Source organism: Haliotis rubra, unplaced genomic scaffold (assembly GCF_003918875.1).
Source record: "Haliotis rubra isolate DU_JTF1 unplaced genomic scaffold, ASM391887v1 Scf305, whole genome shotgun sequence".
NCBI classification, from domain to species: domain Eukaryota; kingdom Metazoa; phylum Mollusca; class Gastropoda; order Lepetellida; family Haliotidae; genus Haliotis; species Haliotis rubra.
Genome location: NW_025766975.1, coordinates 1,036,370 through 1,056,480, shown reverse-complemented (window position 1 = coordinate 1,056,480; position 20,111 = coordinate 1,036,370). Strand labels below are relative to the sequence as shown.

The following is a 20,111-nucleotide window of genomic DNA, read 5'->3' as shown; positions in this document are numbered from 1 at the left end:
AATATGCAATAAAAGTGTTGCTAACATGATTTACACAATTGCATAAGTGAAAAATCGATTTTACCTGAAAATGTAGATTTTGATGAGATTTCTTACAAGGATTAAAGCTGCATCGCCACAACGCAACAGAAATCACCTTCCACTTGAAATTGTGCAGCAAAGAGCATGCACTGTCTAAACATGCAGATGACTTTCGGAAATCGGCATTCGTTTTGAAGAAGTTTCAAGGTCAAATCACTACGCCACGTCTTGACGCTGCGACACGGAACATCGCTATTGAAAGAATGCACGCTGGCGATTACCAATCTTCCGTTGCCGGGAGCCTGAATGTTAGTATGAGCACGATATCACTGCTTGCAGCTCGTTACAACAAAACAGGCATAACAAATGCCCGTCCCCGTACAGGCAGACCTCGAGTCACCACTGTAGCCCAAGATCGGTACATCCGGGTACTACATTTGCGTGATCGTACTGCCACGTGTGAGAGCACAGCAGCCAGTGTGCCTGGACTTCTGAGGATATCCAGTAAACTGTACGGAACAGGTTGAGAGAGATTGGACTGAGAGCCAGGAGACCTGACGTCGGGCCCGCGCTACGTCGTCACCATGGCGCTCAACTTCTCTGTTATCTAACATTATCCACTTGGTTGTATAGACATTTCCTTCTCCTAAACTGATGTAAAAATCCATGTACTAAAGTCTATTTGTGGACGAGTTATACATGTTTGAAAATACAACAAGTCCCTGAAAATCAGTGCTGGCACCTGATGTTTGCAAATACGGTAAGTTTGCATCCAATACTCACACAGATTTCATAACAGTAAATAAATGCTGGCCAGAGAATAAACAGTAAAATCTCGATGTGAAGGTCGTAGTACGAGATAGCGCCACACATCATATAGACAGTCATACGTAGCGAGTGAGTGAGTGAGTTTAGTTTTACGCCGCACTCAGCAATATTCCAGCTATATGGTGGCGGTCTGTAAATAATCGTGTCTGAACCAGTCAATCCAGGGATCAACAGCATGGACATCGATCTGCGCAATTAGGATACGATGACATGTGTCAACCCAATCAGCGAGCCTGACCCGTTAGTCGCCTCTTACGACAAGCATGAGTTGCTGAAGAAGAATTCTAACCCGGACATTCACGGGTCCATACGTAGTACACACTGGATGGCGGTTGTACAAATTCTGGAGTTACTTAAACAGGCCTCTGGTGGTGAAACATTGATCGAAAGGCTTCGTTGTCAGCAAAATATGCGATTCTGTGACTTTTGATTAATATGTACATGCTCAACTGTTAGTGCCCTGGAGCTGATGGGGCATTGCTTGGTATGAAAAATTCAAATCAATTTTGGTCCATAGTTTACGACCATTTTTAATTCCTCTGCACACATCAGTACAAACAGCATGGTACGTCACGTCACCGACATAGGCCAGGTAAATAAGTGTTATTTACAACGTCATCCAAAGACCGTTTTCAAAGAAAAGGTGTACAACAACATCCACTCAGAAGAAACGATTCCTGGAGAACAAACAATGTTGGGTGGTACCAGCTATCAACTGCAACGTCAGCGGCATCGTGCGATAGCTGTGTGTTTCAGCAACAATTCGTGCTGCATCGAGGTGATGATCGGGGAATGTGAGTTTACCGACGTCTCTATGAAAGTTTTAGCAAGAAATGCAGAATGCATCCCTGCATAATGTCAGATATGATTGTAGTGGCGCAATGATGTGGGTGGTTATCTACCACACGTATAGAACAAACCTAAAACATGGTCCTAAAACGTTAGCATTATCAACCAAAGCGTGCAGTAGCTATTTAATATACGTCTTTACGGGTCCCTTTATTTCTCCTCATAGATCACCTGTGATAAGAGTTTGATCCGCACGTGTGACAGCGTGTTCCTGAACAACAGACGCTGCGATAGTGCTGCTCAGTACTCGTTCCTAATGATGAAATGTGTTTTTCCCCAGTCTTTAAATCCTGTCCATTAGGCTATCCTCAACATCGAAGCAGTCTTTTGTGTTATTACCACTTACTTCAGAGATAGTGTCAGATGAAAAGTAAATACGATGAACTTGTGAAGCTTCGTCCATTTAATTTTCATATGGTATAATAAAGCTGTTTAAGTATGAGAATGTCTGTGTGTCTGCGTCTGTGTCTGTGTGTGTCTACAGTAGTTGTGTTTATTTCCCGGTTTCACAATATCGACGACTCAAGGATCCGGTTCAAGGAGACGCAATGAGAGTAGGATTGTGTGGCAGGGTTAACTTAGAGGCTACAACAAAGTATATACCAATTAGCCTGACTGTAATAGTTAAGAACTGTTGCACAAGACAGCATTCTGTCACTAATGTAAGCTCAGTCCTATGTTTAATCTGCAAACATATAGGCGTTCGAAAGGTTTAAGACAGGTGTTGGTAATTGAGGGTTGTAAACGCAAAAGTTAAATCTTCAGCACGACATGACATAATGCATTACACAGCTTGCAAAACTGCACATATACAAATTACCATTAGCACATACTTGTAAATGTATTCCTCCTGCTTTGCAGACGTGCAGGATGCGTCAATGCGTTTGCATGACAAAATACACGTGTTAATACTTTACGTTCATGTGCATGGGTATGCAACCAAACGCACGCGAGGTGGGCATACGTCTATATTCTGATGTAGATCTTAACGTTGGTTGGTTGGTTGGTTTGTTGTTTAACGCCGCACTCAGCAGTATTCCAGCTATGTGGCGGCGGTCTGTAATTAATCGAGTCTCCACCAGACAATCCAGTGATCAACAGCACGAGCATCGATGTACGCAACTGGGATAGATGACATGTGTCAACCAAGTCAGCGAGTCTGACCACCTGATCCCGTTAGTCGCCTCTTACGACAAGCATGGGTTACTGAAGATCAATTCTAACCTTGGTTCTTCGCGGGTATAGATCTTAATGATTGCTGGTGCCACAGTTAGGTCATCCAACAGCTTAATGGGCATGTTTCATTATGCACATCGGATCCAAATTAATAGGGTTTGTAAACGAGTAGTCTGCAATGACATTTTCCAAGAAACCATGAATTCCATATTTAAAATCTAAAAATCTAAAATCTAAAAATATAGTTTTATAACACGGGTCACATCTCATGGTATAATCCTGCCTTACTCGAGTGGTAAGGTTTTGGTCCTCAACGCTCCTCGGGTGATTCGGATTACGAATCTTAACTTCAACAGCTCAGCACTGGGTAAACTCAGCCTTTTGAACAACGCCACGAAAATGCAGTGTAAATGCAGTCGGAATTTCCAAATAACAGATCTGAATCAGAAAATTAAGCTAGGAGTGTGTCCTCTATATTTCCGCGAAAATATTAAATAAACTTAGTAACTATAAACATATATTGTATGATAGTAAATAATAGAGCATTTGATCCGTAACACAAACCTGTACTCCAAAGCTGTAATAAAGTGTTTCAGAGAATAAAATTATTAAAATAATATCAGAAGAATCTAAAAAGGTTAATGAATGTGAATCAAATTACGTGTACATTCTAAGTAGCGTTACACTGAAAACGTGAGTGAAAAGCAACATTGCTCGTCTTCGCTTAGAACATCTGGCGTATCTCATCCTTTGTCGATGTACTGCAATACTAAATTGGTGTGTCATTTACTCACAAAAAGGTCACAGAAGAAAACTTGTTGGTGAAATGTTAGAATTATTAAACCACAAAGTATCAGTTACCGCAACTTTTAAGATTTCATGTTTTCGCCAAATATCGAGTGTGGACATCGTCAGATGTCTGTATTCGCGATCTTTTTAGCTTCTGCATAGCATATTTCTTCCACAACGAGCGATAATGTCTATTTAATCTGACGAATTAGAAACGACAGAACTTTATTTTGTAGACTTTATTACAAAGCAATATCAACCTGTACAAAACACAAGGTGACATACATTTCAACCAGAGTTCCTATATAATCCGATAATGGATTTACAATATTCTTAACACGCTTGGAAAGGTCTGAATAGTGACCGGTTTAAAGGTCTGCAGCTGTGCTGGCGGTAATCATGTAGTAAGCTTTGGTGTTTCTGCATGAAAGCCTTGATGTTTCGGTAAAGGGATGGTTCCGTGGCGGTTCTGCGAATCCGACGTAAGAGGCTAAGGGACGCAACTCTGCAAGGCGCGTTCCGTCTAAGGCATCTGTGGCACATTGCTTTCCTAAACTGAAAAAAGCCACACGGTGCGTGCGGTGCTTGTACTACTCCTGATAATGTCGGTATTATATTGCCAGCCCCTTCAAGTACATTGATGCTTGCACCTCCCCATGAGTCTCTTTCCATAACACATTGGTCTGAGTGACGCTGGCCACGTCGTCGCCATATTCTTGTTCTGCCATCTGCACTTGATACGCAGTACCGACTCTCATCTTTGAACAGAACAGTTCACTATTGCCTGTGTCGCCAGTTTTCGTGTTGTAGGGCAAACTGCAGACGTTCACGCCGATGACGAGGGATGAGGATAGGTCCACGGTAAGGTCTACGGCAATGGAGGTTCCCGCTGTTATGACGTCGTCGTACTGTATCAGTACTGATTGGTCTTCCGTGTGTTCCCACTGTCTGGCGTGCTGTTTCGGATGCCTGCATGAAGAGATTCTGTACTTGCTGTCGCACAACATGGCGGTCTTGTCGTCTTGTGGTCACCCTTGGTCTGCCAGTACGGGGGGAATCATTTGTGGTGTTGGTGGCCCGGAAACGTTGCTGCAGCCTGTAGATGGTCCAAACGTTGACCTGGAAGTGATTGGCAACGGTTTGTGCAGTGAGGCCAGCTTCAAGTCTTCTTTGCGCCTTGTTCCCCTGAGCTGTCGTGAGAAGGGGCATCCTGCTGACGTTATAATGTGAATGTTTCAACCAGGTTTGGGGGTGCATTTTATAGGGCTGGTCCTTGTAAACAGCACGTGCAGCATGAGTTGCATGAAAAACATGGAGAACACCGTACCATCTCCGAGATCAGGTTGCGTTTTTGAGACCATTTCCTGGGTTCCATTCTGAGTTTGGAAATAAATGTCTTTGCTCAGGTAAAGTTGGAGATGTTGTCAAAAATATACAATCAAAACATTAAATGAGTTTACAGTTATCCGTTTCTGCGAAGGAAAATTCCAAACTGACGTATTTTTGCTGCATAGTATATTTACAGCCTGCCGCCATACAGCTGGAATATTGCTGAGTGCATCGTTAAACAACAAACCATCAACCAGTTAACATTTACTCACCTTATTTACAGTCCTTATTTAAACCCCTCGATGTTGAGAGCAAGGCAGGGGAACAAGAAGTACCATCTTACACTATTTTTGGTAGGCGTGGTCGGGGATCATACCACAGGGCTGAATAGGCTTACCAATGGGCTTATCAATTTATAAAAGAAGTAAAGTACATATTAAATTGGTTTACATGCTGTATCTTGAACAAGTTCGTATGTGATATCTACTTGTATCTAATATCTGAATATAATTGATTGGAACATACAAACAAGTATTTCATTAGTACAAGTACCTCGAACGTCATTCTCATACCGAGTCATTCCGATTGATATGTGCCGAGTGAGTTTCGTTATCGTCTTTCCGTAACTAACAGAGATTATTCCTCTCTGCTATTATTCGTTGTACACTCGTCATTTAAACTCAAATGCTAGGTATTAGTTTACTTTTATTAATCAATGCACTCGCCACGCAAGCTTATTGAGCATAAAAACATAAAATGCATAAAACATAATAATACATTAATTAATCATAGTGTTAAGTAAGGTAACAAATGAAACGATGTGCAGTGGCCGTTTTCTTTCAATACTAACAATTATTGTCACTGGGGGGATGCAAGTAAACTACATGATAAACCAGATGGATATATTTTGCAGCTAGTTTATAAAATAATGAAAGGGGTCACAAAGATGACTACATTTCCCAATTAATTCAAAGACAAACCTGTTTTTCATTTCTGTTGATCAAAGTCAGGATACCCGATTATCTGCGCTTGAAGGCGCAACATAGATCGCAAATCATATTTATGGGATATCATCCGGGTATGCACGGGGGAAAAATAATAACAACCAGCCTCAGCGAATTGTCGGAGATCAGGGCCCCTTTATGGCTGATTTCCAACCTCTATTAATTTAAGAAACTTAAAGTTTTATCACTCGCTACTGTAGAATTTCCTGCCTGTGACTAATGTATAAGTATAGACCCAACAAAGATATTTACTGACGTAGGTTGGAGTGATAATTCATCTCCGTCACGTCCAAGTGCCGATAGGCCAGGTTGCTCAACCGTACTCCGTATACTACTTTCCACCGACTTATAACACATACTTCGAAACTGATAGTAAATACGTCTTGAATGTCCTATGGAATATTATAAAAATGTTACCAGCGCCTAAGCACATCAGCCATATTTACCGTTTGATAATAGGTCATCCATGAGAAGATAACGTATTTCATACATTTTAAAAAAAAGAAATGCATCAAATTTGAATATGGTCTTATGTGGGACGTCAACTGAATGAATGAATTATCTATCGCTCTTGATAATGATAACCTCACACTTCTGCACCATAATGTAATACTGGCTTCATTTTGGTATTAAAGAGCTTAAAAAGAATATTAACTGGAATATTTAAATACTTGTAGATTAACTTCTTAATAGAAAATAATGCCTTGTTTGCTTTGGTTGATAGTGTTTCTGTACATTTAGTCCATGACAGTTGTGTAGAGAAGAGTATTCCCAGATAGTTGTAGTATGTAGAGGCTTTGAACTTCTCATATGGTACTTTAATAAGTTTCACAGTGAAAATTAGTATTAATACTTTCACAAGCAAGAAGATAAAAACATATGATATCCATGGAAGCGCTCTGAAAATCTTCGCATGCTCCTTCACTCGAATCTTCTCATGGATCACAAGAGAAGACGTTGATGCTCTCGCATCATCACAGGCAACAAAATAGCCACTGGCCCGCTAGCCCGTGGCTAGTAAAAATCCCAAGTGGCTAGTAAATTTTCATGGGGTCATTTTGTGACATATCAGTCTCTCCGACTTATTAAGTTATAACACACTTTTAAAGCATGCAAGATTATGGCCTGATAAAAATATTCATCATATTAGCAGCTTAATGATGAAACCCGTGTCCACATTCAAATTTCGGACTAGTGAATTATTTTGTTGGCTAGTAACTTTCAGGCATAGCTAGTCCGACTGGCAAGCAATATTTAGAAACTATTTCGCACACTGCTCTGAAACAACAATCAGTAACTCGACCAATTACAAAGAGAAACGAAATATCTGGTTCTTTCAACAGACGGTTACATCAAGATCTGAGAAACGAATATATGTTATGTGGGTAATAGTATCCCCAGCAGTCGCAACGCTTCCGGGTTTTATTGTAAACAGCGAACCTGGAGAATTAGTCTCAAAGTTATCCGCAACGAGTGCACATACAAACGGGTGTCATGAATCACAACAAGGAAGGGTCCATTATTGGGTTGATGCCCTACCAATACGTCCACGTATTGGATCTGGTGAGCTATTTGACAGGTCCAGTTATTGACAGGTGCCCGTCACCTCGGACGGGTCTTTGTCGATCGCTCAATTCACTAGGTCATGAGCAATCAACCAGCACGTTACAAATTTGACCATGATCTGCAAGCCTGCTGACCTGTTTCGAATTATGTATATGTTTCTACTACACAAGTGTAATGTAATCGTTATAAATCCCGCATAAAAAATGTTGACCGCATCGCGGCTCTCGGCTAAGTTTTACCATGCGTCTGCAGGGGTTCAAAACTCCCATAGCCCGACGCCCGGGACAAGTCAGTTTTCATTTCGGGCAATCAAATAATGGTATCTTACTTGTCCGTGGGCTACTAGATAATCTCTGCTTTCGGTTTCAAACTGCAAATAAGCTTGGATTTCATTTCATATCTGCTCAAAATGTAGCTATTAAATTTTGCAATGATAATTAAGTAGAGTTATTCTTCTGTGCCATTTATCACTTCTCAAATAGTCCAGTGGACATTAACATCAAATGCCATGTTGATTTATTCTTTCATAATTACATCATGACGATTATGTCATAAAAATCATGGCAAGTGGAAAATTAGCCAGGACAAGTTACTTTCTTAAAGTCACTTGCCCTGTGGCAAGTGGCTTTTAAAAAAACATTTGAACCCCTGAGTCTTTAGCTTTTTCTTGCAAACTTGATAACCCTTACATATTTGCTTATAATCCAAGTATGACCTTTGTGATTTGATGTGATATTCCTGAAACTCAGGATGCTACTTGATATGTCTCTATTTGTCAAACCATTGCGAGATGATCAAGTTAGTTTTATGTTTGATATGACAAATACATACTGGTCGTGTCCTGTGTTGCAGACAACGAACATCACACGGCTAGAGGTCGGGCCACAGACCCTCGTCCTGAAGAGTAATGAACGTCTTGAGGCTGGACCTTTACCTATGATCGTTGTCCCTCCTGGTCACTACATCAGTGTCACAGACCCCATCAGGTGAGGTCATCTTGGTCACGATAACAGCATCACAGACCCCATCATGTGAGGTAATCTCGGTCACCATAATAGCATCACAGACCCCATCAGGTGAGGTAATCTCGGTCACCATAACATCATCACAGACCCCATCAGGTGAGGTCATCTCGGTCACCATAACATCATCACAGACCCCATCAGGTGAGGTCATCTCGGTCACCATAACAGCATCACAGACCCCATCAGGTGAGGTAATCTCGGTCACCATAACATCATCACAGACCCCATCAGGTGAGGTCATCTCGGTCACCATAACATCATCACAGACCCCATCAGGTGAGGTCATCTCAGTCACGATAACAGCATCACAGACCCCATCAGGTGAGGTCATCTCGGTCACCATAACACCATCACAGACCCCATCATGTGAGGTAATCTCGGTCACCATAATAGCATCACAGACCCCATCAGGTGAGGTAATCTCGGTCACCATAACATCATCACAGACCCCATCAGGTGAGGTCATCTCGGTCACCATAACATCATCACAGACCCCATCAGGTGAGGTCATCTCAGTCACCATAACAGCATCACAGACCCCATCAGGTGAGGTCATCTTGGTCACGATAACAGCATCACAGACCCCATGAGGTGAGGTCATCTCAGTCACCATAATAGCATCACAGACCCCATCAGGTGAGGTCATCTCGGTCACGATAACAGCATCACAGACCCCATCAGGTGAGGTCATCTCAGTCACCATAATAGCATAAGGTAGTCACCAGCATTACAGACCCCATGAGGTGAGGTCATCTCAGTCACGATAACAGCATTACAGACCCCATCAGGTGAGGTCATCTTGGTCATGATAACAGCATCACAGACCCCATCAGGTGAGGTCATCTTGGTCACGATAACAGCATCACAGACCCCATCAGGTGAGGTCATCTCAGTCACGATAACAGCATCACAGACCCCATCAGGTGAGGTCATCTCAGTCACCATAACAGCATCACAGACCCCATCAGGTGAGGTCATCTTGGTCATGATAACAGCATTACAGACCCCATCAGGTGAGGTCATCTCAGTCACCATAACATCATCACAGACCCCATCAGGTGAGGTCATCTCGGTCACCATAACATCATCACAGACCCCATCAGGTGAGGTCATCTTGATCACTTCATCAGTGTCACAGACCCCATCAGGTGAGGTCATCTCAGTCACCATAACAGCATCACAGACCCCATCAGGTGAGGTCAGTCACGATCATAATAGCATCACAGACCCCATCAGGTGAGGTCATCTCAGTCATGATAATACATCACAGACCCCATCAGGTGAGGTCATCTCAGTCCGATAGGTACAGCATCACAGACCCCATCAGGTGAGGGTAATCTTGGTCCACGATAACAGCATCACACAGACCCCATCAGATGAGGTCATCTCAGTCACTATAATAGCATCACAGACCCCATCAGGTGAGGTCATCTCAGATCACTTCATCAGCATCACAGACCCCATCAGGTGAGGTCATCTCAGTCACAATAACAGCATCACAGACCCCATCAGGTGAGGTCATCTCAGTCACTTCAACAGCATCACAGACCCCATCAGGTGAGGTCATCTCGGTCACCATAACAGCATCACAGACCCCATCAGGTGAGGTCATCTCAGTCACGATAACACCGTCACAGACCCCATCAGGTGAGGTCATCTCGGTCATGATTACACATCACAGACCCCATCAGGTGAGGTCATCTCAGTCACGATAACAGCATCACAGACCCCATGAGGTGAGGTCATCTCGGTCACCCTAACAGCATCACAGACCCCATCAGGTGAGGTAATCTCGGTCACCATAACACCATCACAGACCCCATCAGGTGAGGTCATCTCGGTCACCATAACAGCATCACAGACCCCATCAGGTGAGGTCATCTCGGTCAACATAACAGCATCACAGACCCAATCAGGTGAGGTCATCTCAGTCACGATAACAGTGTCACAGACCCCATCAGGTGAGGTCATCTCAGCCACGATAACACCATCACAGACCCCATCAGGTGAGGTAATCTCAGTCACCATAACACCATCACAGACCCCATCAGGTGAGGTAGTCTTGGTCACCATAACATCATCACAGACCCCATGAGGTGAGGTCATCTCGGTCACCATAACATCATCACAGACCCCATGAGGTGAGGTCATCTCGGTCACCTAACAGGTGTTGATCTCCCAATATATGTACTCCTACTAAATGTTTGCATCAAGTCTGGTAGGTAATCTAGCAAGACTAATCACAATCTCTGAGCCATTGCTTTTGACCTGGCTATACACAAGCATATTTCTAGGTGTTGATGAAGATGGGTTTTGTTTAATGCTTTGCTGTTTCTCTTCTAGCCACTATGAGGCAGGCAAGGCATGTGAGCTCAAACTTGGACACAAGGAAGTAAGACTTCATCAGGTAGGTGACTTCAATCAAATGACACATTTGCCTTTAGATACCATGGTGCCTCCTCCAAGACACATAGGTCAAAGTGACATTATTACAAAATTGCCAAATTTAACTTCAGCAATGGACCTTCTTGAAAAGTGAGGACCTGTGTGAAAAATGATCTAGCACTAATTGCTGGAATTGATTTTCATATTTACTACAGAACATTTGATAGGGATATTCTGAGAGTGGTACCTTAAAACAATTAGTGTGTGTGATTGGTTGATTGGAGATAATTCCATGTAACTTGAGCATGTCCAACTTCATATTAAGTAGGTACATTATTACTACATAATTTAAGTAAACCAGTTTCTGTCCTCTAGTTGTGGAATGAATTCTGTTGTATGGTGTGGTGTCAGACATCAAACAAGTCTAGCATTGAAGTGCATTATCAGTGTATGAAATAAGCCCAAAACCCAGCCCGACATCTGGGCTGGTAACTCCAAAAACTTACCAACCCAGAAGAGATTTAACCAGTCCTTCTTAAATACTAGATAGACAGCATCAGTGGACATGTTATTTGAATAGTTTTTTCCACCCGTCCATCGGGCTGGCTAGCTGTAAAATTAGACTGTCCGGCTGAAATCTAGCCCGTCTCGGGCGGTCGGACGGGCCTTATTTCATACACTGGCATTATCCAAAGTCCTGCATCTGACTGTGGTGTTGAATTATACTTTATCTTATCTTGGCACGGTACATGATATGCGTCGTCATGAGTCTTGCATGTTGCTGAATCATCTGGGGTCATGCTTGTGGATATATTTATGGACAAATGTTTTCAGTGATGGAGGACAAAATGAGTCAAACAGAAACAGTCCTCTTTACTATTCTCTTCTTTTTTGTTCACAACATACTGCAGATACTTTATGTCTTCATGATAGCCTGAATCTCTCTTCTTCCTTGCAGGACCCATTCCCTCTCTACCCAGGAGAATCACTCACGCTGGCCCCAGAATACGTCCAGCAGAGAGGTCAGTACCAGAAGGCTGTCCGTCCCCTCCCTGTTATCAATGCCAACCATGCAATCCGCCTCCGTGCCCTCTTTGACCTGGAGGACTCTGGGGTGAAGAGGAAGGAAGAGGAGATGTGGCAGCTGCCTGGACCACTGACCTACATCCCTAGAGCTGATGTGGTGAGTAGCCTACATCCCTAGAGCTGATGTGGTGATGAGCCTACATCCCTAGAGCTGACGTGGTGATGAGCCTACATTCCTAGAGCTGATTGGGGTAGGCTACATTCCTAGAACTGATGTGTTGAGTAGGCTACATCCCTAGAGCTGACGTGGTGAGTAGCCTACATCCTTACAGCTGATGTGGTGAGTAGCCTACATCCCTAGAGCTGACGTGAGAAACCCACATTCCTAGAGCTGATGTGGTGAGTAGCCTACATACCTAGAGCTGATGTGGGGAGTAGCCTGCATCCCTAGAGCTGATGTGGTGAGTAGCCTGCATTCCTAGAGCTGATGTGGTGAGTAGCCTACATCCCTAGAGCTGATGTGGTGAGTAGCCTACATCCCTAGAGCTGATGTGGTGAGTAGCCTACATTCCTAGAGCTGATGTGGTGAGTAGCCTACATTCCTAGAGCTGATGTGGTGAGTAGCCTACATCCCTAGAGCTGATGTGGTGAGTAGCCTACATTCCTAGAGCTGATGTGGTGAGTAGCCTACATTCCTAGAGCTGATGTGATGAGTAGCCTACATTTCTAGAGCTGATGTGGTGAGTAGGCTACATTCCTAGAGCTGATGTGGTGAGTAGCCTACATTCCTAGAGATGATGTGGTGAGAAACCCACATTCCTAGACCTGACGTAGTGAGTAGCCTACATTCCTAGAGCTGATGTGGTGAGTAGCCTACATTCCTAGAGCTGATGTGTTGAGTAGCCTACATCCCTAGAGCTGATGTGGTGAGTAGCCTACATTCCTAGAGCTGATGTGGTGAGTAGCCTACATTCCTAGAGCTGATGTGATGAGTAGCCTACATTCCTAGCTGATGTGGTGAGTAGCCTGGAGCTGATGTGGTGAGTAGGCTACATTCCTAGAGCTGATGTGGTGATTAGCCTACATTCCTAGAACTGATGTGGTGAGTAGCCTACATTCCTAGAGCTGATGTGGTGAGTAACCCACATTCCTAGAGCTGATGTGGTGAGTAGCCTACATTCCTAGAGCTGATGTGTTGAGTAACCCACATTCCTAGAGCTGATGTGGTGAGTAAACCACATTCCTAGAGCTGATGTGGTGAGTAAACCACATTCCTAGAACTGATGTGGTGAGTAGCCTACATTCCTAGAGCTGATGTGGTGAGTAGCCTACATCCCTAGAGCTGATGTGGTGAGTAACCTTCATCCCTACAGCTGATGTGTCGAGTAGCCTACATTCCTGGAGCTGATGTGGTGAGTAACCCACATTCCTAGAGCTGATGTGGTGAGTAACCCAAATTCCTAGAGCTGATGTGGTGAGTAGCCTACATCCCTAGAGCTGATGTGGTGAGTAGCCTACATGCCTAGAGATGATGTGGTGAGTAGCCTGCATTCCTAGAGCTGATGTGGTGAGTAACCTACATCCCTACAGCTGATGTGGTGAGTAACCCACATTCCTAGAGCTGATGTGGTGAGTAGCCTACATTCCTAGAACTGATGTGGGTGAGTAGCCTACATTCCTAGAGCTGATGTGGTGAGTAACCTTCATACCTACAGCTGATGTGTCGAGTAGCCTACATTCCTGGAGCTGATGTGGTGAGTAACCCACATTCCTAGAGCTGATGTGGTGAGTAACCCACATTCCTAGAGCTGATGTGGTGAGTAGCCTACATCCCTAGAGCTGATGTGGTGAGTAGCCTACATGCCTAGAGCTGATGTGGTGAGTAGCCTGCATTCCTAGAGCTGACGTGGTGAGTAACCTACATCCCTACAGCTGATGTGGTGAGTAACCCACATTCCTAGAGCTGATGTGGTGAGTAACCCACATTCCTAGAGATATGATGTGGTGAGTAGCCTACATCACTGGAGCTAATGTGGTGAGTAGCCTACATTCCTAGAGATGATGTGGTGAGTAGCCTACATTCCTGGAGCTGATGTGGTGAGTAACCCACATTACTAGAGCTGATGTGAGTAGCCTACATCCCTAGAGCTGATGTGGTGAGTAGGCCACATTCCTAGAGCTGATGTTGTGAGTAACCTACATTCCTAGAGCTGAGTAGGCTACATCCCTAGAGCTGATGTGGTGACTAAGCTACATCCCTAGAGCTGATGTGTTGAGTAGACCACATTCCTAGAGCCGATGTGGTGAGTAGACCACATTCCTAGAGCTGATATGTTGAGTAGACCACATTCCTAGAGCTGATGTGGCCACATTCCTAGAGCTGATGTGTTGAGTAGACCACATTCCTAGAGCCTATGTGTTGAGTAGACCACATTCCTAGAGCTGATATGTTGAGTAGACCACATTCCTAGAGCTGATGTGGCGAGTAGACCACATTCCTAGAGCCTATGTGTTGAGCTGATGTGGCGAGAGACCACATTCCTAGAGCTGATGTGGCAAGTAGACCAAATTCCTAGAGCTGAGCTGTTGAGTACACCACATTCCTAGAGCTGATGTGGCGAGTTGCCTACATTCCTAGAGCTTATGTGTTGAGTAACCTACATTCCTAGAGCTGATGTGTTGAGTAGGCCACATTCCTAGAGCTGATGTGGCGAGTAGACCACATTGCTAGAGCTGATGTGGCGAGTAGACCACATTTCTAGAGCTGCAATGGTGAGAAGACTGAAACATCATTAGATTTTGTCCTAATTGTTAAGGTAATTGAAGCAGATAGCTGTTAGTACTGACCAGTTCATACACCCAAAGTGTGATGTTATTATATATTAATTATTTGATTTCACATACTTTCATATATGTCATCAAGTATCATGTTCAGTAAACCTGATCAGTAATTGTTATGATTGTTGTCATCCTACAGGAGGTTGTGAAGATTGTGCAGCCGTTCATCATCAGGAATGGAGATTCCCTCAATCTACGGGCCATTCAGGACTGTTATGATAACGAAGGAAAGTAAGGATGGTTACCAATGCCTTTTAGAAAGTGGTCAAATGTAACCTGTTTGTGATTACACTTTCTGAGGTCCAGATTCTAATGCTTTACTCTGTGTGCTGGCGCTTATGTGCTTCTCTTTGAGAGTGGGAATTCAAATCCTAGGTGGGACTCAACCCAAAGGTACTACACTCTGTACTCTGTAATCACAAATTTAACATGAAGAGGTGATTAAAAAAATAACCCATTTTTGGAATAGTCCTTGTTTTTTTCTTGTACGTTCAAATAGATGTCACTCTTACCTTGTAGGATATGTTTTCTCTGTTTGTAAATGTACTTGCCAATTAGAAATTAATGTTTTCTTTTGAGTTTGATAATTAAGATTAGTATGTTAAGGACATGACTGGATGTTTCATATGACTAAAGGGAAATAACTCTCCATGAAACCATATTACCTCCCCTGTCAAGAGTCCCTTTCCACAGGTTATAGTGCCCAGTGTAAGACTCCTCTGTATCAAGTTACACACACTTTGTACATCATGGCATCTACGTGAGCAGACAAATGAATTTTGAATTACCTCAAGCACATTTACAAGGACAGTTATTTCAGAACCCAGTTTCTAAATTAAGTAGGGCAGCATCCACTATTGAACACTTAAAGCTCATATTTGGGCCATTATCAATACCAGTCGATTAAAATCTACAGATGACTGTATTAAGTCCCTTTAGTTCATGTTGCTATAGTGGTTGGGTAGACTAGTGCTTAGGCGGTCACTCAACATGCTGAGATCCGGTTTCGTTTCCCCACATGAGCACAGTGTGAAGCCCTTTTCTGGTGTCCCCTGCTATGATATTGCTGGAATATTGCTAAGAGCGGGATAGAACTAAACTCACTCACTCACTCAGTCATGTGGCTATATTTCCTGTGAATGTTTTTTTGTATTGGAATAAAGTCTGCAATCCACTAAGATATGATCTGTACGTGAATATCTATTTAGATGTTACTGATGTCAAGTGTTCTGATTGGATGAATTTTAAGTGTATGGCTGAGTGTCTATGTTCATGAAACTTTATACTTATTCCCAGAATTATGCCATTGTTGAGCTGAGAAATTATCTTCAATTAAATTTGGCATCCTGGATGCAAAGAGTTGAGGATGCGATTTAGAATTTTTCTTAAACAACCATGCTTATAGTAAGAGGCGACTAACAGGATCAGGTGGTCGGGCTCACTGTCATTGTATTCCAATTGCTTAGGTTGATCCTCAGGATGTTAATCACTGAATTGTGTGGTCCAAAGACGATTAATTACTTACCATTGTTATATTACTACGAATCTGTTGGTAAAAGTTCTTTGTATGTATCTAGATTTTGGAAGAGGAAAAAAATTGATATTCATGAAGCTTCAAGTGAACAAGAACAGGTTCATAGTTTGGATGCATTTTTCAGCGATCGTGTGACTGGCGAGGAATGGCTTGTGTCAACACCAGGGGCTTATGTTCCAGGAGTGTTTGAAGAGGTGAGACACAGTCTGTTTACTTTCTCTAGTACAGTATGCCATCGTACAAAGTGATCTTTGCACTAAGGTGACCATAACTCTCTTACCTTAACATGGACTTACAACAGTCGTAGCGCTAAGGTTGCCTTGTACACCAGCACACAGGGCTTGATTTTATAAGTAGTGGTTTTCTGTTTAATTGAAATATTCAAAGATTGGCCGCAGTGACCAAACGATCAAGCAGTCAATCTCATTTTCTCATAATCACAAACGAATTTTGAACTACTGTTTAGTGTTTGAAACACTTGACATTTCTTATAAGTCATCAGGGCCTGAAAACGTGTTTAATTCTTACAAAACTCACTTTCACATACTGAAAAGTCATGACTCAGTATTTCTTGAAGACTCTGGGAAGTTCATGATATATAAGTCATCACTTTAAAGGAGCAAGTTGCATCATTTTACATTGGATGTGAAATTTGTGCAGTTCTTAAATAAAACAAAAACCTACAGAAAACCATACGTTTTGGTTTTTAACTTATCTGCCTTAGCAACCTGAACAATAAAATCTGAAGAATGACACGAACCAATTTTTTTCGATGATTACCCGTTGATAATGAACCAATCATCAATAGTGAGATTTCAACTAATTCTCAACACTAGTTATAAGTACACGTAGTGCCATGTTGGAAACTGTTGACATACATAATTCAGTTATGAGTTGGCACTGGTGTGTGTGTGGCTAAGGGAAGGGCAAAGAGAAGAGAGTGAGGTGTATATAGATGTTTGTCGGTGGCAATGATGTTTGAAGAGAGCGGTGTACACAAAATGTCCATGTGTGTGGAATGGTGTGGTGTAATTTAGTGTAATAATTAAGGCACATACTTATTAACATTCTAAAACAAATGTACAAATTATGACGTTATCCATGGTGACATGGATTTGTTTCTCATATTTTCATAACTACTGTCAGCATTGACCAATTTCTTTTACTCATAACTTTTTTATTAAATCTCTAATAATGTGATTTCACTTCAGTTGTATTGTGCTTCACTGTAGGTACTCGATGTGAAATCGAAGATAACCTTGACCCATGATGCTGGCCTGCACCTTCGAGCCACTCGGACATTAACTGATGCGTATGGTGACAGCAGGTAAATTGAGTTGTAAAATCATCCATTTGACCATTAGGGTAACTGTGCAGCTGCGATACATGTAATACGTGTTCTATTGTGATTACACTTTCTCAGTAAAGTATAGATTCCAGTGATTTTGTTGGGCTAGGTTTGGTTTGTTGTTTTATGCCATCTGTATCGCGGCGGTCTGTAGTGATCAACAGCATGAGCATCAATCTACGCAACTGGGATACGATGACATGTGTCAACCAAGTCATCGAGTCTGACCACCCGATCTCGTTAGTCACCTTTTACGACAGGCATGGGTTCCTGAAGACTAAATCTAACCCGGATCTTCACGGGCACTTTTGTTGAGTTGAGTCCCATCCACTGACTGTATTCATATTTATAGTTGCATTAATTCTTCTCATCAGACTCTTATGTGTTTTTCAAAAGATGATTACAGTACCCTATGCTTGTCATAAATGCAGTCAGTTGGCTATTTAGAGATGGCCATTTTGTTGCCAGAATGTTGCAACATTCGCTAACTGTTCCACTAAAATAGTTTCCCAGCAACCTATCTTGCAAGAGGCCACTAAAAGCAGCAGGTGATGGCTTGTCTTTGTACCCTGATAATCGTTGCTCACAAAAATCAATCACAGGATTGTCTGGCCCTGGACTGCTAATTTAGAGCTCTTAGAACTCGAATGTGGCTAAAACAGTAAACATGTTAAATAAATGTAGCAAATACTGATGTGAAATAGCCTCAGTGGTGAAGATGTGATGTTTTTGTTGCAGGTTGGCTGGAGAAGAATGGCTGCTGACTGGAGAAGAAACTGATAGTTATTTTCCTGAAGTTGGAGTGGTAAGTCAGCCTGAGTCTTAGTTCACAGATGTGTTGGTAATGTATGTGGAAATGATTTTGATGTGATATGGGATGTATGTGTAGTCATTGACATATGTAGTAGACAATATGATGTTATTAGTGATCATTCTTAATTTATGGCTAAGGGGGGATAATGTTGATATTAAGGTGGGGTCACCCATTTCTTTTTTTTTAAATTGTGTGGGGGCCAGGATTTTTGTACAAATGTTTGGGGGTGTCAGCAATTTTGTGCGTAAATATTATTAAAATTTATGCTTAAAAATTATGGAAAGGGAAGGGGGATCATTGATTTTGTACTTGACGTGCGGGAGGGGTCACTTACTTTGTACATAAATCTTAGGGGTGTGTGTGTGTGTGTGTGTGTGTGTGTCATTCCCATTGTACATGATTCCCTAAAAATAATCATCAATGCCCCAAGCCATAAATTATGAACGGTTCCTTAGTGATGTTGGTGTGATCAGTAATGGGAAGGTGTATGTTAATATGTACTGTAGTTGTATTTCCGTCCTTGTGTACACCCTCTGCTGCTGATGTAGACAATGAGGGTGCAGTCAATGCTGTTGCTGTAAATGGGGCAGGACTGAAATGCAAGAAACTCTCAGAGGTCAAGCTGCCAAACATGGTCACCAATTCAAGGACTCTCCATGCCCAACTTAACTGATTTGTGACCTGAGCTCTAGTGGCTTGTAACAACAGGGGGATAGGAGGATGGGGGCTAGAGGGGTGGAGTCATCACCACATGATGTTGTTGTTGTGGACATTATTATTGATGTTGTTGTGATTAACAAGATCAATGTTTTATGGATGTGATCAGTGATTATACCTGTAGAGAATGTAAAGTTTTAAATAATGTTACTGAAGTTGATGTAGATGCTGTTGTAGACAATGTTGATGCATTCACTGTTGTTGATGTACATGTGGATGCTGTTGTTGTGGACAATTTGGGTTCAGTCAATGCTGTTGGTGTAGATGATGAAGATGTAGATGCTGCTGTTGTAGACAATTTTGTTGGTGTAGTTAATGTAGGTGTAGGTGCTGTTGATACAGTGTGTGCCCAGTCAGTGCGGTTGATATTGGTGATGTAGGTGTAGATGCAGTTGGTGAAGAAAGTGTGGGTGCAGTCAGTGCAGTTGGTGTAGATGTGGAAGCTGTTGATGCTGTTGATGTAGACAATCTGGGTGCAGTCAATGCTGTTGCTGTAGATGATAATGGTGTTGACCCAATATTCATTGATATTTTTTACCACTGTGGTAGCAGTCATTGCTGTTGATATAGATGATGTAGGTGTAGATGATGTTGGTCTAGACAGTGTAGGTGCCGTCATTGCTGTTGGTGAAGGCAGTGTGGGTGCAGTCATTGCTGTTGATATAGATGATGTAGGTGTAGATGCTGTTGGTGTAGGTGCCGTCATTGCCGTTGATATAGATGATGTAGGTGTAGATGCTGTTGGTGTAGGTGCCGTCAATGCTGTTGATATAGATGATGTAGGTGTAGATGCTGTTGGTGTAGACAGTGTGGGTGCCGTCATTGCTGTTGGTGAAGACAGTATGGGTACAGACAATGCTGT

General features: G+C 42.5%; 1 protein-coding gene and 1 long non-coding RNA gene across 3 annotated transcripts in view; one reads left to right on the top strand and one right to left on the bottom strand.

Moving 5' to 3' along the window:
- Positions 1 to 3,883: 3,883 nt before the first annotated feature.
- On the bottom strand, positions 3,884 to 6,319 carry LOC124282878. Its single transcript, XR_006900275.1, has 2 exons — positions 6,253 to 6,319; positions 3,884 to 4,218 (listed from the first exon to the last, which is right to left on the bottom strand). It is a non-coding gene; the product is annotated as an uncharacterized LOC124282878 (long non-coding RNA).
- A 1,086-nt stretch (positions 6,320 to 7,405) lies between these two features.
- Positions 7,406 to 20,111, top strand: part of LOC124282875 (major vault protein-like) — a 44,782-nt gene continuing 32,076 nt past the window's right edge. For both annotated transcript variants that reach the window (XR_006900274.1, XM_046718910.1), the window contains exons 1-8: positions 7,406 to 7,559; positions 8,415 to 8,548; positions 10,931 to 10,994; positions 11,931 to 12,155; positions 14,976 to 15,067; positions 16,495 to 16,564; positions 17,603 to 17,697; positions 18,457 to 18,523. Coding sequence is in view for 1 of the 2 variants with exons in the window: in XM_046718910.1 (XP_046574866.1) it covers positions 7,491 to 7,559; positions 8,415 to 8,548; positions 10,931 to 10,994; positions 11,931 to 12,155; positions 14,976 to 15,067; positions 16,495 to 16,564; positions 17,603 to 17,697; positions 18,457 to 18,523 (816 nt within the window). In the remaining variant the exon portion in view is untranslated. The remainder of the gene's footprint in view (positions 7,560 to 8,414; positions 8,549 to 10,930; positions 10,995 to 11,930; positions 12,156 to 14,975; positions 15,068 to 16,494; positions 16,565 to 17,602; positions 17,698 to 18,456; positions 18,524 to 20,111) is intronic.